Below are 24,897 nucleotides of genomic sequence, written 5' to 3' on the forward strand. Positions count from 1 at the left end.
CTTCACTACTACCAGAACAGAAACAATGGTGAACAATAGACCATATCTATCATTACACGGGGCAGTGATAAGGGTTATGCTAGCTCACCAAGTACCCTTAGTGTTTGCATGATTTATGTGGACCATTGTCCTGAATCAGAGTCATAATGAGTTATGAAGAGAAGAGGGGGAATTGGTTTGCGTCTGTGATAACATAAGGAATTCTTGCTCCTTCTTTCCACTTTCCTCTTTTTTTTGTTGTTAAATCATAAACTCTTTGAAGGACACCCTGTGATGATTTATTCTCCGAGGTGTCCAATCACATATCGTCAACTATAGCCCACTTCCCCTCATCCACCCATCCATTATCTGCTCATTCATTCACACCCATTTTTCGCCTCTGTCATCCTTTTATTATCCAAGACACACCAATCCCTTGTTCCATTCTTCTTCTCGTTATGACAATGACACATAGGAGCCGTCTGCCACCATATCCCATCTACTCAGCACAATGTCCTCGCCCATTCGCCCCGTGTGTGTCTTCCATTACACCTCTCTTTCCCTATTTTCATCCATCCGGCCAGCTCTTCCAGTAGATGACCACTTCCCTCTCTTCCCTCTGGTCCCTACCATTGCTCATTTGCATCATTTCATCTGTCTTTTTGTCTCTGGGCCGCAAGCCAACTAGAAAGTTACTGCACCGAGGTCTGTAGAGTGACTGAATGGGATGCTTAGAGAAGGATGAATCTTTGAAAATTGTGAGGCGGAGAAAGAAGCAGAAGGAGCATAGGAGTAATCGAAATAACCAACTGTATAGTGGGGGAAACAGGGGAAATGGAAACACGAAAGAAAAGGGGGCTTATTGGCACACAGTGTCAAGTGTTTTTGTCTGTCTGCCCTCTGCTAGAGCAGTATTGTTCCATCAAAAAGCCCACAGCCAGTCTGATACAAAACATTTCAGAGAATAAATGAGTTCCACTATGTCATATCTGTCTCATATCTGTGTTGTACTTAAAGCTCACGGAGGAATCCCGGCCCCAGTTTAATATTTCAGAGCTGCGTTCCTTTGTCTGCCTGGTTTCCATGCTGCAGTTAACCAGCTTTATCTCTTACCTAAGGCCTCTGCTCTCTTCTGCTGTACATTTGTCCCCCCTCTCTTATGCATCCATACATCTCTCTGTCTCTAAACCTCTCATCCCAACCTCATCAGAAAGTCAACCCCCACTGGGCCAGTCACTACTTAAGTCCCCACATACCACTTGGATGGGGCTCTCATGTTAAAATCTGTGTGTGTGTCCACGCTATAATAGCGTTACCCAAGGGTAGGGTTGTTAAATGCTGTTACTTACTGACCAGCCGGCCTACTCTCAGCTGCATGATTTAAAACAAGCCTGCTGTTGCAATTTGACACACACACACACACACACACACACACACACACACACACACACACACACACACACACACACACACACACACACACACACACACACACAACACAGAGATCAAGCGACTCATCGACTTGGGGCCCGTCAGTAAAGAAAAGTTGAGTGCGGCGCTGACACTCAGCACATGTGCACACACATACGTGCTAAAACAAGCTCCTTATCTAACGCGCACAAGCATTCTGCGCATATGCTAGCAATCTCTGTTGCACACTTAAGACACTGTCAAGTCTCTCACACACACACACACACACGCACACAGACTTTGAGACCCATTGGTGCCATGTTGTGAGCTGTCTGTCATCACCTTTGAGCAGGAGTCGAGGGTAACTTAAACACTTGATCTTGTTTCTTAGGCAACATCTGCAGCCTATCACCAAGCTCGAACATTCAGTATAGCTGTGCATGACACACACACACACACACACACACACACACACACACACACACACACACACACACACACACACACACACACACACACACACACACACACACACAGACACAGAGCTACACGAACGCATACTGCATGTCTGTCCGTCTGCTCCTCTGCCTCCCATTGGTTTTTGAGGTCACCTGTCAATCACAGCACAGTTGCCACTGCCACCTGTCAGGTGTACCAGCATGCATAGCAAGAACTCCTCTGTACACGCTTCACTGGAGGCTGTCACACACCGCTGGACTGGAATCTCTCACCAGAACACACACATGCACACACACACACACACACACACACACACACACACACACACACACACACACACACCGCACATACACTTACACTCACACACCCTTTCCACAGATTAGCTCTCTTTCAATCTTAGGAATGTACACACTGACACTAACACACTCTGTTTGCTGAATTGTATCAGTCTGATAAACTGTCAAATGCTCATCTCCATCCAGCCGCGTATACGGTATTGTTCATTGTACGAGTTTGATTACATCAAGGATACTAATTATTTCTTCATCACCTCCGTCTTTCTCTCTCTCTCCCCCTTTCTATCTCTCTCTCTCTCTCCCTAGGTGGTTAGAGTCCCAGTGGAAAGCTGCGAGCAGTACACCACTTGTGGGGAGTGTTTGGGCTCCAGAGACCCTCACTGTGGATGGTGTGTCCTCCACAATGTGTAAGTACCCGACACACTTCATGCACACATTAACACTCTTCACCTTGGAACCCCTGCATGGCATTGTGTTAGATTATTGCTTTTAGTTGTGTGTCAGTTGATCATGCTGGAGAGGGTGCACCCACCTGAAAGCTGACACATAAGATCATGAGCGTTTTGTCACCACACATACTCCAATACCTGTTGTTTGAAGAGAAAATCCACCCTAAAATTAAATCTAGGATCTGTTTTCACGTTTTTTTTTTCAAGTAACTATTTACTGAAGAAAACTATTAAAGTTTGTACTGATGTTGTTTTTAACTGTAGGACAGAAATAAGCATTACAAAAAGACACAGGATGCTTTCTTGGTCAGACCTCGGAGCTTTCATTAAAATGTTTTTCAGTGGTGATATTAGTTGTGCATTTTGACATCTTGCTAAGACATACAGTATATGTCACTTGCTGAATGTTATACTGTAAATACCATCATATTCAGAATTTCCAATTTAGGTCAATTACTTTGACTGAGAGATTAAAACTTCAACATTGAATGAGTTGTAATACAATGTGATTGTTAATGTAATGTTAAATCAACAGCATTTAAAGAGCTGACCCTTTCTCTTTACCTCAAAGTGTTGATAATATTCACAAAACAAGTTAATCTTTCTTCATGTAAATGGTTGTCCAAATGCTCAGTAAAACCTGGACAGACTGTATAGAGAACCTGAACACTGCACACACATGCAGTAGACAGCCAGTTGGTGCTTTGAATGTGGCCTGTGTTGACCTTGAACTATTTTTAACACCCTGTAATAACTAAAGTAAAATGCCTCTAACACCTTTTAATTAGTCACATATGATATTAATGATTAATTGAAGAAAACTCACACAGCTTGAAAGCTGCTCGGGTGGACTTATCCTGCTGAAGTGTGTCAACTAAACAAAGCTAAACCCTTTTAATAGCATATACATGACAACACGGCTTGGCAGGCTGCATCACTAACACATCTTAGTGGTATTTAGCTTGCTTTTATGTGTGTTTTTAGTGAACATAATACTTAAGTGGGAACTTTTTGGTAACAAGTTTAGGATGCTGACTAGGTCTTATGTTTGTTTTACTGTTTCAGATAACATTTTGTAACCCTGAGAGTGATGGTTTGTAGTTATGTTTAGAAAACAAATCTAATCGCTAACAAGTGTAGTGATATATAGTAACACTGGCTCTGTATGTAATCTCTCCCTTTGACTTGAGGGTGTGTTTATATGCACACAGGAGAGTGTGAGAGCAGAGACCTGTTATTGAATGGTGACAGGATGGTAAACCGAAGTTGGAACACCTCAAGCATTGGGCGTAATGCCATCTCTGTGCCTTAATTAAACTTGTGAAACATATCACCAACCTGCCTTTCCTCAAGGCACACACACACTCACACACACCACCTGTGTTTCTCAATTTTAGCACACACACAGACACACACAAATGTCCTTAAAATGACATGCACATTTATGATGGACATGATGCGGAGATATTCTTCTGTTGAGCACATCTTAACCTGCTGTCTTGAATGCAGCTTACTCGGGTTTTTCTGATATTGTTGCCAAATCTGTCCGATATCTCTAGGGACAAATTGGTATTTATTAGCCAAAGTATTTATAAGCCTCGTTTTAGCCCCCTGGTCCTCTTAGCCATATCTTATTAAGAGCAACGTAGTTTCAATCAATGCTGGAATTGAAAGGGGAATATACACACGCACGCACGCACGCACGCACACGCACATGCAGGTGTTCTTAGACAAATGAGCACACTTTATTCAAAACATATTCACACAGTCACACACTAGAGGATCAGTAAAAGGAAAACAGGTCTATAATGAGAAAACGTGTACATTCCTTTATGCATTACAACTCATGCCTGTACAGTGTGTGTAGGTGTGTTTGTGTGTGAGTTAGAGACTCCCGGGGGAGCGCTTGGTGACAGCTTTTTCTTGCTGAGCTTGAGCGAAGGCTAACTAAACGAGGGGATGAGGGGCTGCTGTTCAGAAGAGGCAGTTAGCATTTTTTCCACCCGTCTCCCTCTTATTGTTGAGGCCTCGCAGAACGCAGCATCAGCACTTTTCTCTCACCAAAGGGACCAGTTGTTGTTAGTGCGAAGGTGAAATGATAGCTAATGCATTATGAATAGCTAATAGTAACACCGCTGCCATATGGGGCTGTATTGCGATTTTTTAGCACGATCGCTTGGCTCGTAACAAACTGGGGAAATTGCTGACCCCGTTGATATGTGGCTGGTAGGACTTGTATCATTTTTACGGTTTAGGGAAACTTTAATGATTGCCTGTATATCTCCCTAGAAGTTTGATTGGGTGGGGCTGTAAACTGAAGAGATGAGGGGGCTGGAGGTTCATTTAGCTTAGCAGTCTTGCACAAATGTCAGAGCCAATAAGGTAATGATGTAAAGGCCTACAGTAATGGCTGGGGGAAGCTATTAGCCTATTTGTCTTCCGTTATTGCTCCCATTTCTGTGTGACGTGATGGCTGTGCATGTTTGTCATCTTAATATGATAACAGTTGCTCACATTCTCCCTCTCTCCTCTCCTCCCCTCTTGTCTCACTCTTCTCCCTGTCGACCTCTCTTTTTATCCATCTCATAATTTTTGTCCTGTCACCTTTCCTTTCTCTCTTTTCTCTCTTTATCTGCCGCTCCTTAGATGTTCACGCAAGGACCGGTGTGAGCGAGCCGGAGAGCCCCAGAGGTTTGCTTCAGACCAGAGGCAGTGTGTGGAGCTTACCGTTCAGCCAAAAAACATCTCTGTCACCATGTCTGAAGTCCAGGTATGTCTCAACTGTTTGTGAAAATTACCGTGGTACCTTCCAAACTGATAAAACAACATCAACAGTGGAATAAACCCTGTGAAATGAGCTCATGAAAACCCCGTGAGTTAGGATTAGTGTGCAAAATGTGGCTTTGGGCTATTCTATGAAGTTTTCTCACAAAAAATGTCTTGCTTTGATACATTTTCATCTGCTTGAATATCTAACTGTAAGAGAAAAATCAGCCAAATGTTAATGATTTACAGAAAATTATTTTAACATTTACAGAAGAATAAAATTTTAGCCGGAGGCTGTTATTTGTAGATAATGAAATAATAATTTAACCATTAACGTTTTGTCTCAATGTTTTTTGCACGATGTCTACAGTAAAAACAGTGATCCAAAATAATGTTAAATTGCATTGTCTTGATTCAAAAACGTAGTTTGTCTCCCAACAAAAACTATACTACCTTAATTTTCGGACTATAAGGCGCACCTGAATATAAGCCGCAGCAGCGGCATACCACTCTCGGTTCCACTTTTACTTTTGCGCGCTACCTGTATCACTCTTTTCCGGCCTCCAGCTTTTCCTGCTGGAACCCGCCGCTTAAAGGTGGGGGTCCGCGGACCGGCCATAGAGCCCATAGAGTTAAAGGTGGTGGCCGTTAGCTGTAAAAATCCATAGATTAGCCGCACCGTTATATAAGCCGCAGCGTTGAAAAATAGGGAAAAAGGCGCGGCTTATAGTCCGAAAATTACGGTAGTTAAAACAAACTATATATATGAGAGTATCATTGTCTTTACGCAAGTGTAACAATGAAAAGTCATTCAAAAGTCACAACATCTTACACCAAGGATGCATCTGTAACTTTTTGTGGATTCTTTGTCTTGTCATCAAATTCGTGTGTGCATTTATTCATGTGAGTAAGAGCTCTCATTCTGTCAGCGGCTCCTCAAAGTAACCACATCGCTTTGAGTGATTACAGTTTGCCTCACTTTCTTTCTGCACATTAACACGAACACATTAACCTTGCTGTAATAGCTGCTCCGACTGACGCACACACTCTCCTTTATTCCCGCTGCTGTCACATATACTCATACCCACGCTTCTCTCCACCTCCCCCATTCCCCAACACCCATTAACCCTCATGTCATATCTTATAACAATCCATGTACACCATGTCCTTCCATTGATCTTGTACTGATTGTCCCTCTCTTTTCCCTCTCTAGCTGGTCCTCCAGGCTCATAACGTGCCTGATCTGTCAGCGGGGGTCAACTGCTCCTTCGAGGACTATGTGGAGACGGAGGGACAGATCCAGGGTGGTCACATTTTCTGCATGTCTCCCTCCATCCGGGAAATCATCCCGATCACCAGGAACAAAGGTCGGTACAGGAAGGGCGATGAAGTCATCGGGGTAGTGAGATCACTGGGTAGTGGCAGTTAGCGGGCGGGTTTAGATATGTGAAGTTATATATTTGAGGAATTTAGTAATAAACTCTTTTTATGTTGGTACTCTGTATTCCATTTGACACTTTTTATACTTATGTCATCTTCCTTCCTCCATACTGTATGAAGCTGATGCGTCACCTCCTCAAGGGTCTCTTTGTACGATAAACATGGGAGAAAGCTACAGAACGCTCATTTTACTAGATGATATGTTTAGTGCGTCTTTATTCAGAATACCTTGTCACCACCAATAACGCTTACCCATTTCCTTTCAGTGGCCCAAACATGAGTCTACATTTATGTACTGAAAATAGAACGGTTTTTGAATTCCCATTATCATGCATTATGCACAGTTGTCAGTTTCATTTTATTAGTTTTTTTCTTTTCTAAACAACACTGGTTATGCTCCTAGCTTTTTTTCAAAGCAGTGACTTCAGGGCGGTTTATCGTTATATTTAAAAATATCTGCATCTTATTTTCCAGAGATTATGCACCTGTTTCATGTCCATTCCTGTCAAGCTACAAATGAGAAAAACTTGTTTGATATCCGCAGTCAAAGCACTGAAAACTTGTCAGAAAGTGCGCTCTAAGTTTCCTCAAAGAGACATCTGTAGTTTTTCAACTGCCCATTATGCCCCATTATGAGTTCTCATCTCTGGCATCCAAACTCTGATTGGTGCTGCTATTTTTAATGCCACCCGTCTGTGGGTGTGACATGAGCGCTGTGTTGCTAAGCTACAGTGTTTCTTTGTGTGTGCGTGTTATATGTTCAGGTCACACAAGTGGAATTCAAAGTGTGACGTGTCGATGGATCATTTATTTTTATTATAAATCCAATTTTGCAAATGTATAAACTGTGATTGATTATTTAGTTGTTCAGTAATTACCGTAATGTAGCTTATTATTATTTATTAACTGTTAAGATTAAGACAAAAGTATTCTTAATATATTTATTTCCATATATTCCTACCATACTTCCAGGTGACAAGCGAGTGGTGAAGCTCTATCTGAAGTCAAAGGAGACGGGCAAGAAGTTCGCCAGCGTTGATTTTGTTTTCTACAACTGCAGCGTCCACCAGTCGTAAGTACATTAGTCAGTCATTTGCTTCTGTTAGTCTGTTCCTTCTTCTTCCTTAAATATATTGTTTTCCCTGTCACTTCTCCCTATGGGCTGTCTCGTGTTACAGTCCATGAGGGATACAGTTAGACATCCACACATATATCCCACCCCCCTCCGACCTCCACAGGAGGCTCGTGTTTCCATCGTAGTGAAAAATCGAACGTGCTGTATATGAGAAACGATTGGGATATGAGATGGTAATTCTAGTCTTATTATCATAACCCACGACACACACTAATGATACTTCAATGATTAATTCATTATGCGACGGTCTGCTGTAATACCTCCCAATCACTCTCTAACCACATGTATGTCTCTTCCCCACTCGATAAAACAAATACATCCAGCTTTTCTGGTGCACTGGTATACCTAGTCTGGTACCTTAAGAAAGATAAACCTTCAACTCAAATATAATAAATGGAGTCTTGTGCTTTTTTGGAAGAGTCTCCTTCACACAGATGCCCTTAGCTTTTTGCCCAATCGCAGTTCACTGCCTCTCCCTTAATCCACCTTCTGCTAAAAATCTCCACCACCCATCGAGGCGAACCCCTAGGTCAGTCTTACCACGAGCCTGATGCACCCTGTCGGGGTAAAAGAATCCTTCATCTCCTCCACCCCGGCCCACTTGATTCCCCCCCCTCTTGTCCATCCACGTTTGATCCAGGGGAGGCTGAAACGTCTGCCGGGGTATTAGCCAAGGGGCAGCAGATGGCTGGGAGGGCCCTGGGGTACAGCACAGCTCCATCCTGGCTTCCCTCTGGATGTTAGATGAGCCTCCTTCGAGGATTGTCCACACACACACACACACACACACACACACACACACACACACACACACACACACACACACGCACACGCACAGGCACAGGCACAGCCACACGCACACGCACACGCACACACACACAGCCACACCTCTATCAGCTCTGTCACTTACAGCTCCTTGAAGCCCTGAATGTCTTGGACACCTAATCCGTAACTATGACCTCTAACCCAACTACCCCGTCTCCCTGCCCTCCTACAGAAAATCCCCTGGCGCAACAATGATGATTAGCTCAGTTGGTTATGGGTGGTTTACAATGACCATTCCCTGTTAATTCATGTCCCATAAGGACCTTGTGATGTTTGCTCTTAATTACCAATGCCTTTTATTGCCAAGGGTGTACAACCTGTTAGTCAGAATTGCTTCATGTTAATATAGGAAACACCTAGTAAAGTAAAAAAGTTAGATACTCCCATAATGGTTGTATTGAAATATGATGTCACATTAAAGATTCTAATATGGGAATGATATCACAAACCAAGTGTGAGAAATATATGAGCTGTGACGCAGGCATGAGTTGCCCAATTGGAGATATTACCCCAATGAACTCTGATTAAATCCGCTCCCGGGGCTGATCTAATACATCCTCGGACTGATGTAATGGACACGTTTAATGAAGTTACAGATATGGCGCGTTGCATCTGCCGTAGCGACTCTGATGGCGACGAGAGATGCCTAGATAAGAATCCCATTTGGAGCTGGCACTCCAGCCCGAATACCCGCCATGCCCCCCGGACGTCAGTGTGTGGCGTCTGATGAGATCAGACTGGTAATGTCGTTGGCGTAATGACTTCAGGCCCGCACCGCCACATGCAAGGCCCTGTTTCCAGTATGCTTGGTCATTCTTTACAGAGCCAAGTTTTACTCTAATGGGCTTAAACTCAAAAATACTGCAGGCTTTCACACAGGGGAGGATGAAGGGACTCTGAAACGAGAGATCCATCAGCTGTACCTTTGTGAATTCCCGTGCATCTGTTTTTGCCGTCTCATACAGTACTGCGTATACTGTTTACTGCTTACATTAACAATACCTTTTGGAACGGTAGGAATGAGCTCGACAGGAATTATCCTAACAGTTTACCCTCACATGTTGACACCCAACCCCCATTCCAAAAAACACACACCCCTCCCGCTTATTTACTCAAATAATTACGTCGTGGCCCCTGCCTTTTCAAAAATGCCATACATTTGCATAGTGCTATTAATCTAATTAGAATTCCCACTGTTTCCGTTTAAGGGTTGCCGAGATTGAAATAGAAAATCACCCACGGCCATGATTGCTCCTTAATTAAATATTTCCATACGCTTTTTTTCATTCCACAGCCCCCCGTTTATTTAAGATAGGAAAGATAGTATGGCAATTAATTTGAGGTTTTAATGTATAGAGAAGGCCATATGAAGTCACCTTTTTTCGCTACCGTTAATGTGGCTCGGGCAGTTACTGGGTCATTTTTTGAGGATGCTCTTAGAGTAATTAGGATAAAATAAATGCATTGGAAGAAAGTGTACAGTTTTCTGCTAAAAGAGAAGAATGTACATATCTGGCTCAAAGAAAAAAACACGAAATGACGTTCAAAAAGATTTAGAAGAACTATGTAATACATTTTTATTGCAATATCTTGACTTGGCACATTCAAATTGCACTCTTTTTCTGCACTTGGGCATGAATTAATACACATCAATCCCTTAGTCTTTACAAAACACCCCTCAAATTTGAAAGGGAACCACTAATGATGGGATAGACGATTGAGGACCATTAAATGATTCACCTCCACCTCCTTTGAATGAATATCCAATAAATAACCCATTTTCCCGGTGCAGGAGTATCAAACGCACCTCACTAGGACAGCGGATTGTATTTAGCACTCTCACAGAGGAGAGAGGAGGAAATCATAGCCTATTGTGTCAGCCCTGAAAAAGAAAAACGTTCCAAAGCTAGCGCGTCTTGATTAGCATCTGAATATGAACGGATTAAATTAGCATGATGAGCGTGGCCATAAGGGGAGCGTGTCTGCAGCAGCTCAAAGCCTCCGAGTGGCCAACGGCGATGGCCAGTGACAGGAAGGAGCAATAAGAGGAGACCGGGGGGTCTGAAAAGGGAGCCCACCTCTGAACAAGAGAATAAGAAATATCAAACGTCCTAATGGCCTTGGGTGGGCTTTTCCTTTTTAAAGGGTCTGCACCCAGGCTAGAAAGGGGTTGTGAGATCCTAAGGCAGCTCGTGACAGGGGTTCATGGTTACTTCGAGGAACCAAAGAGCGAGCAGTAGGGGGTTGTCAGACAGGGCCTACTGCTGGCCTTGGTTGGCACATATAATGGCAACGTCTAATATTTCAAAGGCCTTAATCATAAAAGTCTTATAAAGTTGGCAGCGGTTACCTGCTGATATTTTGCTCGTTATTTCAAAGTCACTGGTACACTAACCAGGTTGATTTGACATGAATAAAAGATAAAAGTCCATATAAAAATGATTATTATCAGGGCTTAGCGACAGATGTTTAGACGGGTGTTATGGTGTGAACTACACATCAATACATTGTACTGCTCTCTTTCTGGATCTAGTGACCTGCTGTGTTAAATTGGTGTTGTACTGTATTTTGATGAGCTCTGAACCGCCAGTGGGCCCCCAACCAAAGAAAGACCCTTTGACATTCAAACTAGTCATTGTGGCCGAGCTAACCAAACGCATCATGCTGCACAATGAGCTTGGCTAGCTTGCCACGTGTGCACTTGTATGGCAACTGATCTTTTGTTTAGTATTGACATCCTTGTTTCTGTATCTCACCAACTCACAACATTGAGCTAAACCCCCAGTTCTGCCGCTTGAGTATATGCACTGTATGCTAACCTAACCTAGCGTAGCCTAATCGCTTTCCCCCCATTTGTTGGGAACGTTGACAAATCTCCTATTTGCTCTTGTGTGGTATTAGGAGGCCTGTTATTTCCTTTGCTGCACATCCCTCATTGTAAATGGACAGCTTCTCTCAGCACAATGCTAAATTGGTCAATTAAAGCGGCAGTGGGATTGAATTAAGCTCCAGCCTCTGATCTTGCTCAAAAGGAGGGGTCTGGGCTGGAAACGATCACTTAGAGTGTGCACCTGACAAACGAGCGGCTCTAATTGATCCAAATGAATCCAAGTCAGGGTTTGATGGAATCGTATAGGGGGCTCCATCTCAGAGCTCAAGAATTAAAGCTGTAATTTTTCATGCCGATGAGATGGTTTTTTTTCTACACAGGGTTAAAACACACTTGAAAGCTTGTAGGGAGTATGCTCATAAATGTTCAGACAGACATGCAAATTCAGACCTGGCAGATGTGGTTGAATAAAAACCAGCCTCCAAGTTAAGCACCTCCACCCACACTTTTATTGTTATGACTTGCTTACCTTGACTGTATTAAATGCAGGGTTTTTATTCTATTTACAATAAGCCATATGCTCAGACAAACTGTAATGGCTAAATTAGTCACGCAGAAGAAATTTTGAAGCTGAAGTAATAAAATGAAACTATTTTATTTGTAAGCTCATAATGGTTACATTAGATAATGCTGCACACATAAATGAGAAACCAAGTGGCGCAGTATTTCTCTAGGGCTGAGCAAGGACCAATAACATGAATCTATGTTGATAAACTGCATACTTCAACCTGGCTGGCTTCACGGTTCCCCGTAGATACTACACACACACACACACACACACACACACACACACACACACACACACACACACACACACACACACACACACACACACACACACACACACACACACACACACACACACACACACACACACACACACACACACACACACACACACACACACAATTTCCACACTTGTGTTAACCTAATAATGTTTCCTCCCTCTCCCATGAGACTCCCATGCGGAGCCCCGCGAGCGAACCCCCCCACGCTCGACTCTCATCTCACTTCCCAACTTCCAAGCCTAATTAATGTTTCCTCCCTCTCCCATGAGGACCCCATGCGGAGCCCCGCGGAGGCGAACCCCCCCCACGCTATTTCCCCCCCCCCCCTCTCTCCCACGATACCTGGCGTCTAAACCTCTCCCAGGGAAATCCACCTGCTTTTGATCTCTTCCTCCCTCTTTCCCTCTCTTATTTCTCCCATCTTTCTCTTTCAGCCTGTCTATCTGCACCTCGCTTCAGCTAAAGCAGGTGAATTTAAAATGGTGGAGCGCTCTTAGCCCCACGGATAAAAGAGAGCTTTAGACAAAGAACAGGGGGGAGAGCTTTTTAAAATGAGAAGGCAGAAAATGAAAGGGATGGATACAGCGGGAGAGGCGGAGGGACAGAAAGAAAGGCTCAGGGTGAATGGATGGAGAGAATGATACAGCAGAGGTATAGAAGAGCAAGAAGAGGGGAATATATGCAGAGAGTAGGCCGATTGTGAACAGCAAGCAATAGACAGTTACAAGCGAGTGGGGAGTGATGAATGAGGAAAGTGAGGGCGATAAAAGGGTTAAGACAGTTGATGGATGGGGGAGAAAAGGTAAAGGGAAGAGAAGAGGATTCAAGACAGGGTGGGAAATCGTCCAAACTGTGACATGCGTGGACATGAAGTAGTAAAAGAAAGGAAACTTGAGAATTAAGACTACTCATTATAGAAGGTCCTTTATATCACAGTCGGTACCTTTTTACCGCAAATCTTCTCCCTCATTCTTTTCTATCCCCCTTTTTTAATACACATTTTATATTTGATGTACTTCATGAACTTGAACTTTGAAAAGCTGGTAACAAAGTAGATACAAAAATAAAAGCAAAAGGTAACATTTCCAAACTATACAATTATTGATCTAAACATCCCCAAATAAAGTCTGCTCTACGGTACGAGCCCCTCAACTGGCTTATTTCAGTGCACCTACTTCTCTTAGGTTGTAAAATACATGGATGAGATGAAAATAAAATGACCTTCTTACCAGTATTTCCGCTTGTATAACGCATAAAGTATATCACTGGTTCAACGTCAGTAATTCTTTTTCGTCACAATATGAGACCAACCCATTCCGTCCTGATTTTTTCTGTCGCTCTGCTTTGTCAAATGAAGCGTTGATGCAGTAAGATAAATAATTTAGACTCATGTCGGAGAACAGGTGACCCCTGCTGACTCTCTATCTGTCTCCTCTCATCTCTCTCTGTTCTAGCTGCCTCTCCTGTGTGAACGGCTCGTTCCCATGCCACTGGTGCAAGTATCGCCACATGTGCACTCAGAACGCCAATGACTGCTCTTTCCAGGAGGGACGCGTCAACATCTCTGAGGTAAGACCCTGCTGTTTCCTCCACATTGCTTTCTTTTTTGACAGCATGATGCGTTGCATGTGTATTACCCTTGACACAATCGTGGGATGAGTCCAAAAAGCTGCCAGAGAGATTTTGTTTAAATATTTTTGCTGAATGTTACTTAACAGATGTAAATCCAAAACAGTTCCTTGTCTTATAACTGCTTTTTCTTCATGTAGCGCAACGGGTCAAACAAAGGCAGCTTGGTTTTTTTTCTCCTACAAGCAGACACAATTTCTAGCAACTAAGAACACATTGCGCTCAGCTGCACACACACCTTTACCCTCGCAGCTTCCGTGGCTTTACGCCTCAGGGTTTCCTCGCATCACCCTGCTGTGTGTGTCTGCTGTCTGTGTGTATGTGTAATAGTGGCTTTTGGCACCACGACAACAGCTTGTGTACTGTGCAGCAATAATTCTGTCGTGGCCCATAAGGCCATAAGCAGGCCGAGATGAATGACTGTGTCTTACATAGCCAAACACTACATTAGCATAAAAGCTAATATCAATCGTGCTGAGTGGCGACATGCAAGGCAAAACTAGTGTTTGTCAACTGCTGGAGTGTATGCAAGGATATGAGTGATAGACACGCGGTCAGTGTGTTTTCGCTGTGCGTTTCTTTCACTGTCCAATAGTCGACAAACATCGTCTCCGGCATATTAAGTGGCACAGAAAAGTGCATATCTTCTCAATGGACTTATGGATGTAAATCCACTGCACTCCCAAGTGACTGACAGTCATGCCTGTTCTTTATCTGACTGAGGCCTCACAGACATAAATGCTGAAATACACACACGCGTAGACACAATCCGACGCTATCTCCTTGTGTTTGTAGTCTGACTCTCCCTGTTATCTCTATGCAGATTAAAACCCCCCCACCCTCTTCCCCCCCTTGTTGCCCCGGCCTTTATTAATTGGTCAACCTTTATCCAATTACTTTCCTCTTTATCTCTTCCCTCAACCGGAGCTGTGCAGAATCCCAAACACTAGCATGCTAAACCACAGCATCCGTGCCCACTAAAAACAACACACTGGGCCAGCCTTCACGCGTCACGGAGCTAATGTTAGCGGATTAGTGCGCCCATCTGCAAGACATGGGGCGAGCGCTGGCTAGCACACTCTGAGCTGAGAGAGGCCAGAGGGGCAACGGATGGATACACAGGAAAGGCCTGCAGAGACGAAGGAAAATCGAAGAAAAGCAGGATGTGAAAGTAAACATATACTGTGTAGCAATATTGGTGAAAAAAAAAAAAACAGGACTCTAGAGTATCAGAAGATTTTTATTAGCATAAGATCTTTCTCTATCCATATGCTGATTCCTGCAGCGATCTTTCCAAAATAAATAATTCAATCTTTATTTCAGACTCAAGGTCCATATCACATGCAAAGAGACAAGACACACATCAATAAATAAGATAAAAAGCTAAACAGATAAAAACTAACAGATAAAAAACATCAAATCAGTCCAATCACAGCTAGCCACACATGCTCACTGTCTGTATAGGCTATTGCGCCAATGTCTCCAAATCATGGAAGAGAACCGAGTAGAACTCTTCACAGGGTTAATTAAAATCGAGATAACATGATTGTCCGAGTCTTCATGAATTTGTACATTAACTTTCTTAAAAGGGCTTGACAAGTAGTCAAATGTCTGGTGCAGGACAGTTTGTCTCAATGTAGACGCTTGGTTAAAACCAGGACATGCAACAACACAGAGTGAGAGCAAACCAAAGGGAGTGATGGAAATGGAGATAAAGAGTGAAAGAGAGGAAGTGTGAGCGAGGCAGCAGGAGGAAACAAGGGACAGACAGACCGGCTGAGGGTGCCATGTGGACACAGAGATCTCTGCTGTCACCTCTCCTGCCCAAGAAACCACCGACCACATGCTCCAAGAGAATCCATCATCTTCACTGTCTCACACACCATACACACACACACAACTACTATACCTCCATGCACACAAGTGTAAACATTCTGACAGTGTCTTGCACACGCACACACACATAGTCATTCATCATCCTTCACAGTAGCTACCATATCCATTAGTTGCGCTCTCAATGCCCCAACAAGTACAGCTCTTCCTGTAGGCTAGACTTATCCTTCCCCTCTCCCTTCTCACTCTCTCTTTACACCCCATCCCTCACCATTTTAATGCTCATGTACCCCATCTTTTTCTCATCCTTCTTTTGCTTCCCCTTCTATGTGTGGATTATTTGTAGTTAAAGAAAGGAGTAAGAGGACAGAAATGTGCCTCTCTTCCTTACCACTTTGTTTTTAATCTACTCATAGAGTGAGGTTGAGTTAGCATGCTAAAAGGTGTGTGTGTGTGTGTGTGTGTGTGTGTGTGTGTGTGTGTGTGTGTGTGTGTGTGTGTGTGTGTGTGTGTGTGTGTGTGTGTGTGTGTGTGTGTGTGACTTTTGCTTGCACCCTTAATTTAGACCTCAAACGATCCATTTCTCGGCGATGTAGCTCATCTCTGAATACAAATAGCAGTGTTTAACATAAGAGTGAAATGGGCTCTCCTGATAGCAGACATTTCACTCAGACCTTTGCCGCGCCCTCCCGCAGAAGAACACAGTAGTCAGGATTAAATAGGACTCATCTTCAGGCTTTGATCAAAGGCCAGATAGAAGTTTTCACGCAGGGTTGAAAGGTAGCTGCTCCTCGTGCCTGACTCTGTGTGGTCTGAGTGCTGTTGGATCTGGCAGGCAAAGAGAAAATATATTTAGGAGCATCTGGTCAAATGTTAAAGTTCTTAGGGTAACAGCTAACCTTTGAATGTGCGCAATTCACTTGTAAGAACATGATCAACTCTTGTTCTTCCTGCGCTTCACTTATTTATTCTTATACTACCCTGAAAATGAGTGCTAAAGCTTAAAAAATGAATAGTACATACAAATCTATACACATCAGTGTCCTCATTCTGAATAAAATAAACATGTAACAGTTGCACATCAATCATTTTCTTTTCTCCATCCTTACGTTTTTTAACTGTATCGGAATCTTATGTTACCCTGGCAACCCAAAGGATTTGCCGACAGGACTTTTTTTCCCCCCCTTTGCTTTATGTTGTGTTCTTCTCTCACAAAAAGAGCAGCGTCTTGTCCATCTTAAATGAGTTTGATCAAACAACCTGGTATTGAATACGTTGTTTTGTTTTTTGATTGTCATGCAAAGCAATAGTAAGTTAAAAGAAACCAAATCCAACACAAAAGTAAAAGACAAGCCAACCAAGGAGTGAAAGTGTTGTTTGTTTTTGTAAACAGACTGTGTCAAGATAGGGAAGAAAGCAAATGCAAAAAGTGGATAGACAGAGTAAGCGTGGAGGAAATAAATATAATGAGTGACATTTCCAAATCAAATATGCATGAATCAACAATGCCTTCAATAGCACAACAAACAAATTCTTGAATTAAGGAGCGACCGGGCGGAAAATTGCAGGAGAGGAGTAAGAGTTTCTTTATTATATAAACAAAGAAAGGGTTAGATGTGCGTTCCTTTATTCACATAGTCTCTTTTCCTTTCTCAAGAACATGACTGCTGTTTTCCTTCTCCACTTCTTCTTCTTCCTCCTCCTTCTCTTCTTCTCTTTCCTTCCACACCCCTGAAGAGAAAGTGCTATTCTGAGCCAAAGCCTTGATGACTGCCAGGCAAGGTTTTGGGTGGTTGGGCTCAGCTATGTTAAGACATGCTTACGTGTTTGCTTTGCTGCAAAGCAAGGCTCAGTCTCACTCGAGCAATCAAGGCAGCGGTTAACTTGATTGAGATTTGTGGGCACAGAGCTTCTTTTCTCTGCCCTCCCTAAACTCTTAGGCTGTTGCACTTTGTTGTTTCCCCATGTTATTCCTCTCTCTTTCTTTGCTTTCTGCTTTTATTTTTCATTTGCAGTTTTGACTTACGCACAGACAATGCTGCTATTGTTTTTTGGGGTTTTGGTGCAAACTAAGGGAAATCTAAGAAGAAAATCTACAATGGGCAACGCATACAACATATAAAATACTTCCAGATGTGGTTAAATGGTTTTGTATTCATGTCCAAACACAATTTTTTGTCAGGATGTAGCGATTATAGACATGATGCTGTCTTGCACTTAATTTTGAATGTAATAGTGTTTCTGTACATCTCTTCAGCCTTAGTAGTTTCTTCATCCGTGTCCTCGGCGTCTGTATGCCATGGAATGTGTGGCTCCAGTGATGAATTCTTCACTCTTTTATAAATTCAACACCTTCCACTCCTCGCCTTCCTTCTGTCCCGTCTGCATGGATGCACCATTGGTGGACTGATGTCACCCTCCTACTCATTCCCTTCTCTCTATTGCATAAAATTAACACACACAAGTTGAAAATTGTTTGATGTATGCTTATTTGCTTTCTTGCCCAGAGTTAAGGACAACACATGTTGCGAAATGAGCTTCGGAGGCGCTTTTAGGATCAATCTGTTGTGTTTTGACAGACCCAGTTTAGCTTCAGGTGTCCATATTTTGTGCTAAGCTAATCTAACCATTTTCTATAGCTCTATATTTTTTCCCTACGCATCTGACAGTGTCGACCATTTACTTATCAAACTGTTGAAAGCAAATAAAGTCAATCTTATCATTGTTTTAATACACAATGGATTCATACCACCTTAAGGCACACAGTACAGATAATGTGTATCAAAGCACACTGCAGCTGTGCTTGTAGACACACTCCTGTTTGTTGCCAATTATACAAATGTAATGTTAGTGTATGACACATTGTCCCTAGACCGTGCATTAATAAGAGATGCTCGGTGTAGGCAGCACTCGGAGCTAGGCGCATGAACATATTTACCCAACGCTGTCTTTCTCTCACACCCATAACCAGGCACATACACTTATAGCACACAGCCTACACACACATTCTTAAACAGTCACAGAAACACATGCTTACTCTTTCCTTTCTCTCCCTGACACATACACATGCAAAAACACACACACACGCACACACACACACGTCATGGTTGAAAGGTTTTTTTGAGATGGAGGTGTGAAGGCCTCGAACCGTGACATTCTGGCACACTGTGTTTACCCTGGCTGGTACTCGGACACTAAGCAGAACACACGCATGCACACACTCCACAGAAGGACATCCCACAGATTGTAGGCCAGGGCCGCTTGAGGGGCCTCGCTATGTGTGCACGGCTATACGTGTGTGTGTTTGTTCCTACTTTTTAAATGTGTGACTGTCACTGGTTCTTATCTGGACAAAGCACAACAAGCAGCAGAGGGCTGCAGGGGGCATGTGGGCGAGAGGTGTGTGGGGGGGAGAGAGAGAGGGCGAGTGGTTGAATGATATCCACCCTTTCCCTTTTCTTCACCTTCTCTCTCTCCCTCCCGGTGTCTTTATCAGATAGAAAAACATGTCTTCCCACCTCATCATCCTTTTCTTGTTTCCTTCTCTTCCCACGTGGTGCCTTCACCCAAATGTTCCGGCAGGTCTGTCTCCTCTTTCTGCCCACCGTCACCATCTACAGATTTTATTCTTGTCCATCTGTCCTTTTTCCACCATCCTTTTCCTCGACTTATCTTACCTTTTCATGCATAGTCTATCAACATGCACAACGTACTTGTTTGCTCTTCCTCTCTATTTATTATACAATGTATTTTCTCCCTCCGCTTCATTGCACATGTAGCTTGTAGCTAGTGATTCTGCCTAATATGAAGAGAGCACGTGCATAAGCCATGTCCAATACAAAATAAACAATTCTAGGAAGAGGGAACAAATACATTAGAAACTGGGTGGGGGTGAGATGCAATATCCCACATGCTGCTTTCCAAAAACAATGCAGTCCTTCCAGGGCTTTATTTGTTTCAGGAGAACAAACCAAAGGCAGACAGAGGTGCTGTAATTGAGACCAGATGTAAACAGAGAGAAGGGAAGAAAAAAAAGACAACGGCAGGGAGGCGAGCGGGAACCTTGGCAGTAACAAGCGGCAGATTACATCCAGAGTGACGCCATTTATTTTCCAAATGCATGGTTGAAGGGAAAGGGAGGGGAAGAATGAAATTGAAGGAACATGGAGAGGAAGTGGAGGCGACAGGTTGATATAACCACATGTTTTCTTTGCTAGATGGGTTTTAGTCGGGCCGTGATCGTCCAGTGTTTAACCCTTGGTTTGGTAGCGCTGCTCCTTGAGGTTCTGACGCTCCCCCCCCTTGTGAACTTCCTGAGGAAAGTTCTCAGACACTGTCCAAGAATCAATTTCAGCCTCAGGGAAATCAGAGTGGGATGTATCAGGTGTTTTGGCAAACTCTCTTGTACATCTCTCTAATTTGTTGAGAACAATGGGTTGGATTGAGAAAGTGGTTTTTGAGTAGGGCTAATTTGATTCAGCCCCTCAGTCACGCTCTACTCCTGCGTATGTTGTACTTCCCACACGATCATCCTGTTTGTATCGGGGGGAGAATAAAAAGGCAGGAGAGATTTGGAATGTGTCCCCTGTGTGCACTCGCACATAGATGTGTTCGGAGGCTAACACACACGCATGGTCCATCACATATGCATGCAGATGTTTCATCTCTCCTTCTCTCTGTTTCTATTTTTAGCCTTACCGTCCCACAGCTTATCTTCCAGCTCTTCCTAATGTTTTTTTCGAAGCTTTCACAAAATGTCCCTCACTTACTGCCGAAGCGTCCTCGCATCAATCCCTCAGCAACAGAAGGCAGGGAGGGTGGCTGGGAGACACTGGAGAGAGCAGCCTGTCATACCCTAAGAAGTATGCTTAGTAGACAACTACACAAGGACGGCAGAGTTATATTTATGGAAGAGGGTGGAGTTTAGCAAATGCAGCTTTAAGAGTTATGCAGATTCGAAGGACGCTGTCTTGGTTTAATTGGTTTCAAAGTGTTAATCCTAATGTGACATTGAGAAAAAGTTAAGCAGTTGGAAGACACTGGAAAAGCGCAAGTGTAAGGTGCAATTACGCTGCTAGGTTATTCTCTCCTTGATATAATCTCATGCCACCCGGCAAGGCCCATTGATGCAGCGAGTATCTTTGCCAACATGCTGGCTGCAGCGATGAATACAAGATCAGCCTAATGAAGGGCTGACGCAAAGCAAAGATTCACAAGTACACAGAAATAAGGTGACTTGATGCAAAGAAGTTTGCTGACCCTGCACAAGGTTGTGTGTCAGTGGAAGGTCTCAATGGTTTAATTATTGAGGCTGTATTAAATCTTCATTCCCTGAACCCTCACATTCAACCCAGTTAATGGTGAACACAGATGAATATTGCATTTTCACCATCAACCCCTCGTGTGTGTCAGCGAGAGGAAGCAATAGATGCAGAGTCACTGAGAGAAAAGGCAGTCAGAGAGCAAAGAATAACACCGCAAAGTGAGCTGAGGGAAAAAAAACAACTCAAAGATGCGGGCCGAGCAGAGACAGACAGAGAGAGAGAAAGAGTGTGATTGAGAAACAGCGACCGCCTGCTGGGATGGAGAGGCATACAGAAAGAGAGTGGGGGAAAAAGAAGCTGTGGCGTGCTGCGATGGCCAATCTCACAAGAGCAGCTAACTGTCTCTGTCATGTTGGGCTTTTCACCGTGCTGTTTTAGTGAAGTGGCCTGCAGTGATTTTTATTCCATCCTCCATTTAGCTGACACAATTGCTCTCCCATGGTAACCCAAGATTTTCAGTGACATACAAGCTTTGGAGACATGGAGATGGACCATGGTGGCAGTGGAGCGCTGGATATCAGTTTATTATTATACAGTCTGATTTAAGATTCTGAAAAAGTGATATTTCCCCCACCAACATTCATTCATTCCTGTTCTCATGTTTGCCTTTTTGCCTCCTAGTGGCGAGCAGCATTGTTGCCGCAGACGACACACTGATGCTTGGGCAGTCATTTTCATTTTCTAGTGATTTTAAAAAAGTAAAAAGGAGAAAATGGCTTGAATTGTATGTTTTCTCCTAAAAATAAGTCTGGCAGTAATATATTTATTCACTGATATGGCATTTTACAACTTGAACTTTGACGACAATGTTTTTGGCTGCCAATTCATACATGCAGCCTCTTAAAGAGATTGTGTGTGATGTGTGAATGTAGCATTATGTTCTCAGCGCAGTGGGATAGACTGTGGCACAGGTCAGGGACAAACTGAAACGTCTGTGCTATTCTGTTGTTTGTTTTCTCAGTGGCAAAACTCAGTGTGTTTCTGGCCTCTTCATCTGGTTTCCGTTCTTCTCGAATGGCAAGTTGGATAGCTGTCTGCGCGCAATTTAAATTGTAAACCTTTCCTCTCTTTAATTACCAACCATTACACACTGGGGGGACAATTAAAAGATACATTGTGTATGTATCGATAAAGAGAGTTCATTTTTAAAAGCTGAATGTTAGTTACAAACCTTGGTGTGTATGTCCAATTCCTTTTGATAAGAACAATCTACTTTTAGTGTATCTCCGTGCCGCAGAAATGCATTCAGAAAAAAAGAGCCAGTAGTCAGCAGACAGGAGAGCGAATCTACTTCTGAAATCAAGGTTCGTCTTTGAAAAGCACAAGGTTTGATCGCTGCTGACATATCTGGGTTAGAATGATAACAGGGTGCCAGGAGTCCCCCCCCTCACCCTCCTCCTCACCCACTCTATGAAAATCCAGGATGAGAAAAAAAAGAAGAGCTTCTCAAAAAAAATATTCACACAGTCCTGCTTCTTATTGTTTTATAGCATACTGTGTCGAGGGGATAGAGTGTAGGTTTGGCAGCTTGCTTGTAAGTCAAGGATAAGGGATTATGAGATGAAATCAACATGTATGTGCCTGGGTGGTACGTCAAAGCACAGAGACTGAGTGTGTGCATGTAGGTAATTTATAAGAAGAACATACGGTAGATTCAGTTGAGCTCTGTGAGACTTTCATAATCCGCACTGAATAACTTTCATGTCACACATTCCCCTGCATCTCCATTTAATGCAATCTCTCCTTTCTGTGCTTCCTCATTCCTATGCACTCGCTCACTTTTCCCATTTCCTCCTAATCTCTTTCTCTCTTCATCTCTTCCTCCCTGCATCACCATTTTGCTTGGAAACGAAGGACGTGGGCGGACAATCTCACAGTCCCTTTCAAGGTTCAAAGTCCCTTTTCTTCCCTCGCTCCTGCACTGTTCTACATGTTGCTGCCTTATTAAGTTGTTCCACTCTCACTCTCTCCCCCCCCCCCACCCACTACAGAAAGTGTCTGGTTGGCCACAGAACATATTTTTTGGTTTCTGCCAGCTAATGAGCCTGCCTTACATTTGCGGGCACACACTCTTTGTTCACACATGTACATGCCTCCATGTATGCAAGACATCCTCATTATATTATATTTAGATTCTTTTTTTAATCATATAGAGATGTGTGCTATACATCTTGTGGATGTTAACCTACATTTTAAATAGACACGCCTACACATACTCCTTCTAGTGTAACTGATTTAAGGGGTAGGCTTTTATTGTCTTTGTGGCTGGTACGAGTCCTAATGAAATACACACACACACACACACACACACACACACACACACACACACACACACACACACACACACACACACACACACACACACACACACGCATATATAGTACAAAGACACACGCCCACGCACATACACCTACTGCAACAAACACGTGGCTGCAGCCCAGCTGGTACATGGGAGAGGAGCATATGTGATCCTAGCTTTGACATTATAATGCAAGACATGCCATGACCTTACAGTATATTACCTTTCTCGTATTAATTAAGGAATGATTTGGAAGCAGTCGTCCATATGGTTTAAAATGTAAGAACAATGGAAATATACATATTGTGTAATTTTATACAATATATGCTTCTTTCTCTAAAGATTACTCTCATCCACCAATCATATGCGTTGTTAAAATAATCACACGGATAACAAAAAAAGAAGGAAAATACACAAGCTAAAATACAGGTCATGTTCGTGAACTTGGCATAAAAACATTTGCATTATCTTTGAAGTATTTTACAATTGACTCTGTGCCAGTCTGAAACACCAGACCACTGATGTGTGGGAACTTCTTTGTTTGTCATAATATTTAGTAGCATTTGAACTTTTTTCCAATTATTTCCCCACACTGTTTGTACTATTCCTCTCACCACACTGTTAAGCTTTATTTTTCTTCCCGCTTTCTTCTCTGTAGTTCGTAAATATTTACAATTGATATCCATAAGGACAAACTAATGGCTCGTAGAAGAAGAGAAACCTCCTCCTTTGGTTTGTGTGTTTGTTTTATCAAAGCTAGAAAGAAGCACAATTCTGCTGCAAGAAGAGTTTAAGTGATTGCATTTGAAATGAAATCATATTGGTTGCCTATAATGGTATCTGAGTTCACTAAAAGGCATTACATAGGGCAGAGGCCTCATTCCCATTGGATTTTTAAACAGCTAAAACGAATGACACACCACGTCATGTATGTTGCTTTGGATAAAAGGATCCACCCAGTGCCATATATTGTAATATAATATTAATGTGGATTGTAACGGTTTACCTTTAGTTCAAGGTTACAGACGGCTCTTTGGTTTCCTACGTATGTCACATGGCCTGAAAGGGGGGGGGCATGTCGACAGGCGGTGGGGGAACATTCAAAACTCTTCATATACCCCCTTGTCAGGAGCATATGAAATACACACACACACACACACACACACACACACACACACACACACTGACTGTCCCTCTTATGTGTACCAGTGTGCCCCCCCCCACTCCTCTGTGGCCACCCATGCAATCTCATCTCTCCCGTGGGCTCCCCATATCGCTTTACTTCATTATTTAGCGTGTTATTTTTTCTCCTCCCTGATCTATAGTCCCCACATCACAGAGGCGGCTAATTAATTATGGATGGAGTTGAAGGGGG

The 24,897-nt window shown here is 43.1% G+C and overlaps 1 protein-coding gene across 1 annotated transcript in view; it reads left to right on the top strand.

The window, feature by feature from the left end:
* Positions 1-2,450: 2,450 nt before the first annotated feature.
* The window catches only part of LOC104946193 (plexin-A1), a gene marked incomplete at its 5' end in the record, with an annotated part of 80,401 nt that continues 57,954 nt past the window's right edge, over positions 2,451-24,897 (top strand). Inside the window, 5 exons of the mRNA XM_010771972.1 lie at positions 2,451-2,551; positions 5,240-5,363; positions 6,573-6,726; positions 7,772-7,871; positions 13,892-14,006. Of these exons, the coding sequence (XP_010770274.1) occupies positions 2,451-2,551; positions 5,240-5,363; positions 6,573-6,726; positions 7,772-7,871; positions 13,892-14,006 (594 nt within the window). The remainder of the gene's footprint in view (positions 2,552-5,239; positions 5,364-6,572; positions 6,727-7,771; positions 7,872-13,891; positions 14,007-24,897) is intronic.

This window comes from Notothenia coriiceps, unplaced genomic scaffold (genome assembly GCF_000735185.1).
Source record: "Notothenia coriiceps isolate Sejong01 unplaced genomic scaffold, NC01 NC01_scaffold00010735, whole genome shotgun sequence".
NCBI classification, from domain to species: Eukaryota; Metazoa; Chordata; class Actinopteri; order Perciformes; family Nototheniidae; genus Notothenia; species Notothenia coriiceps.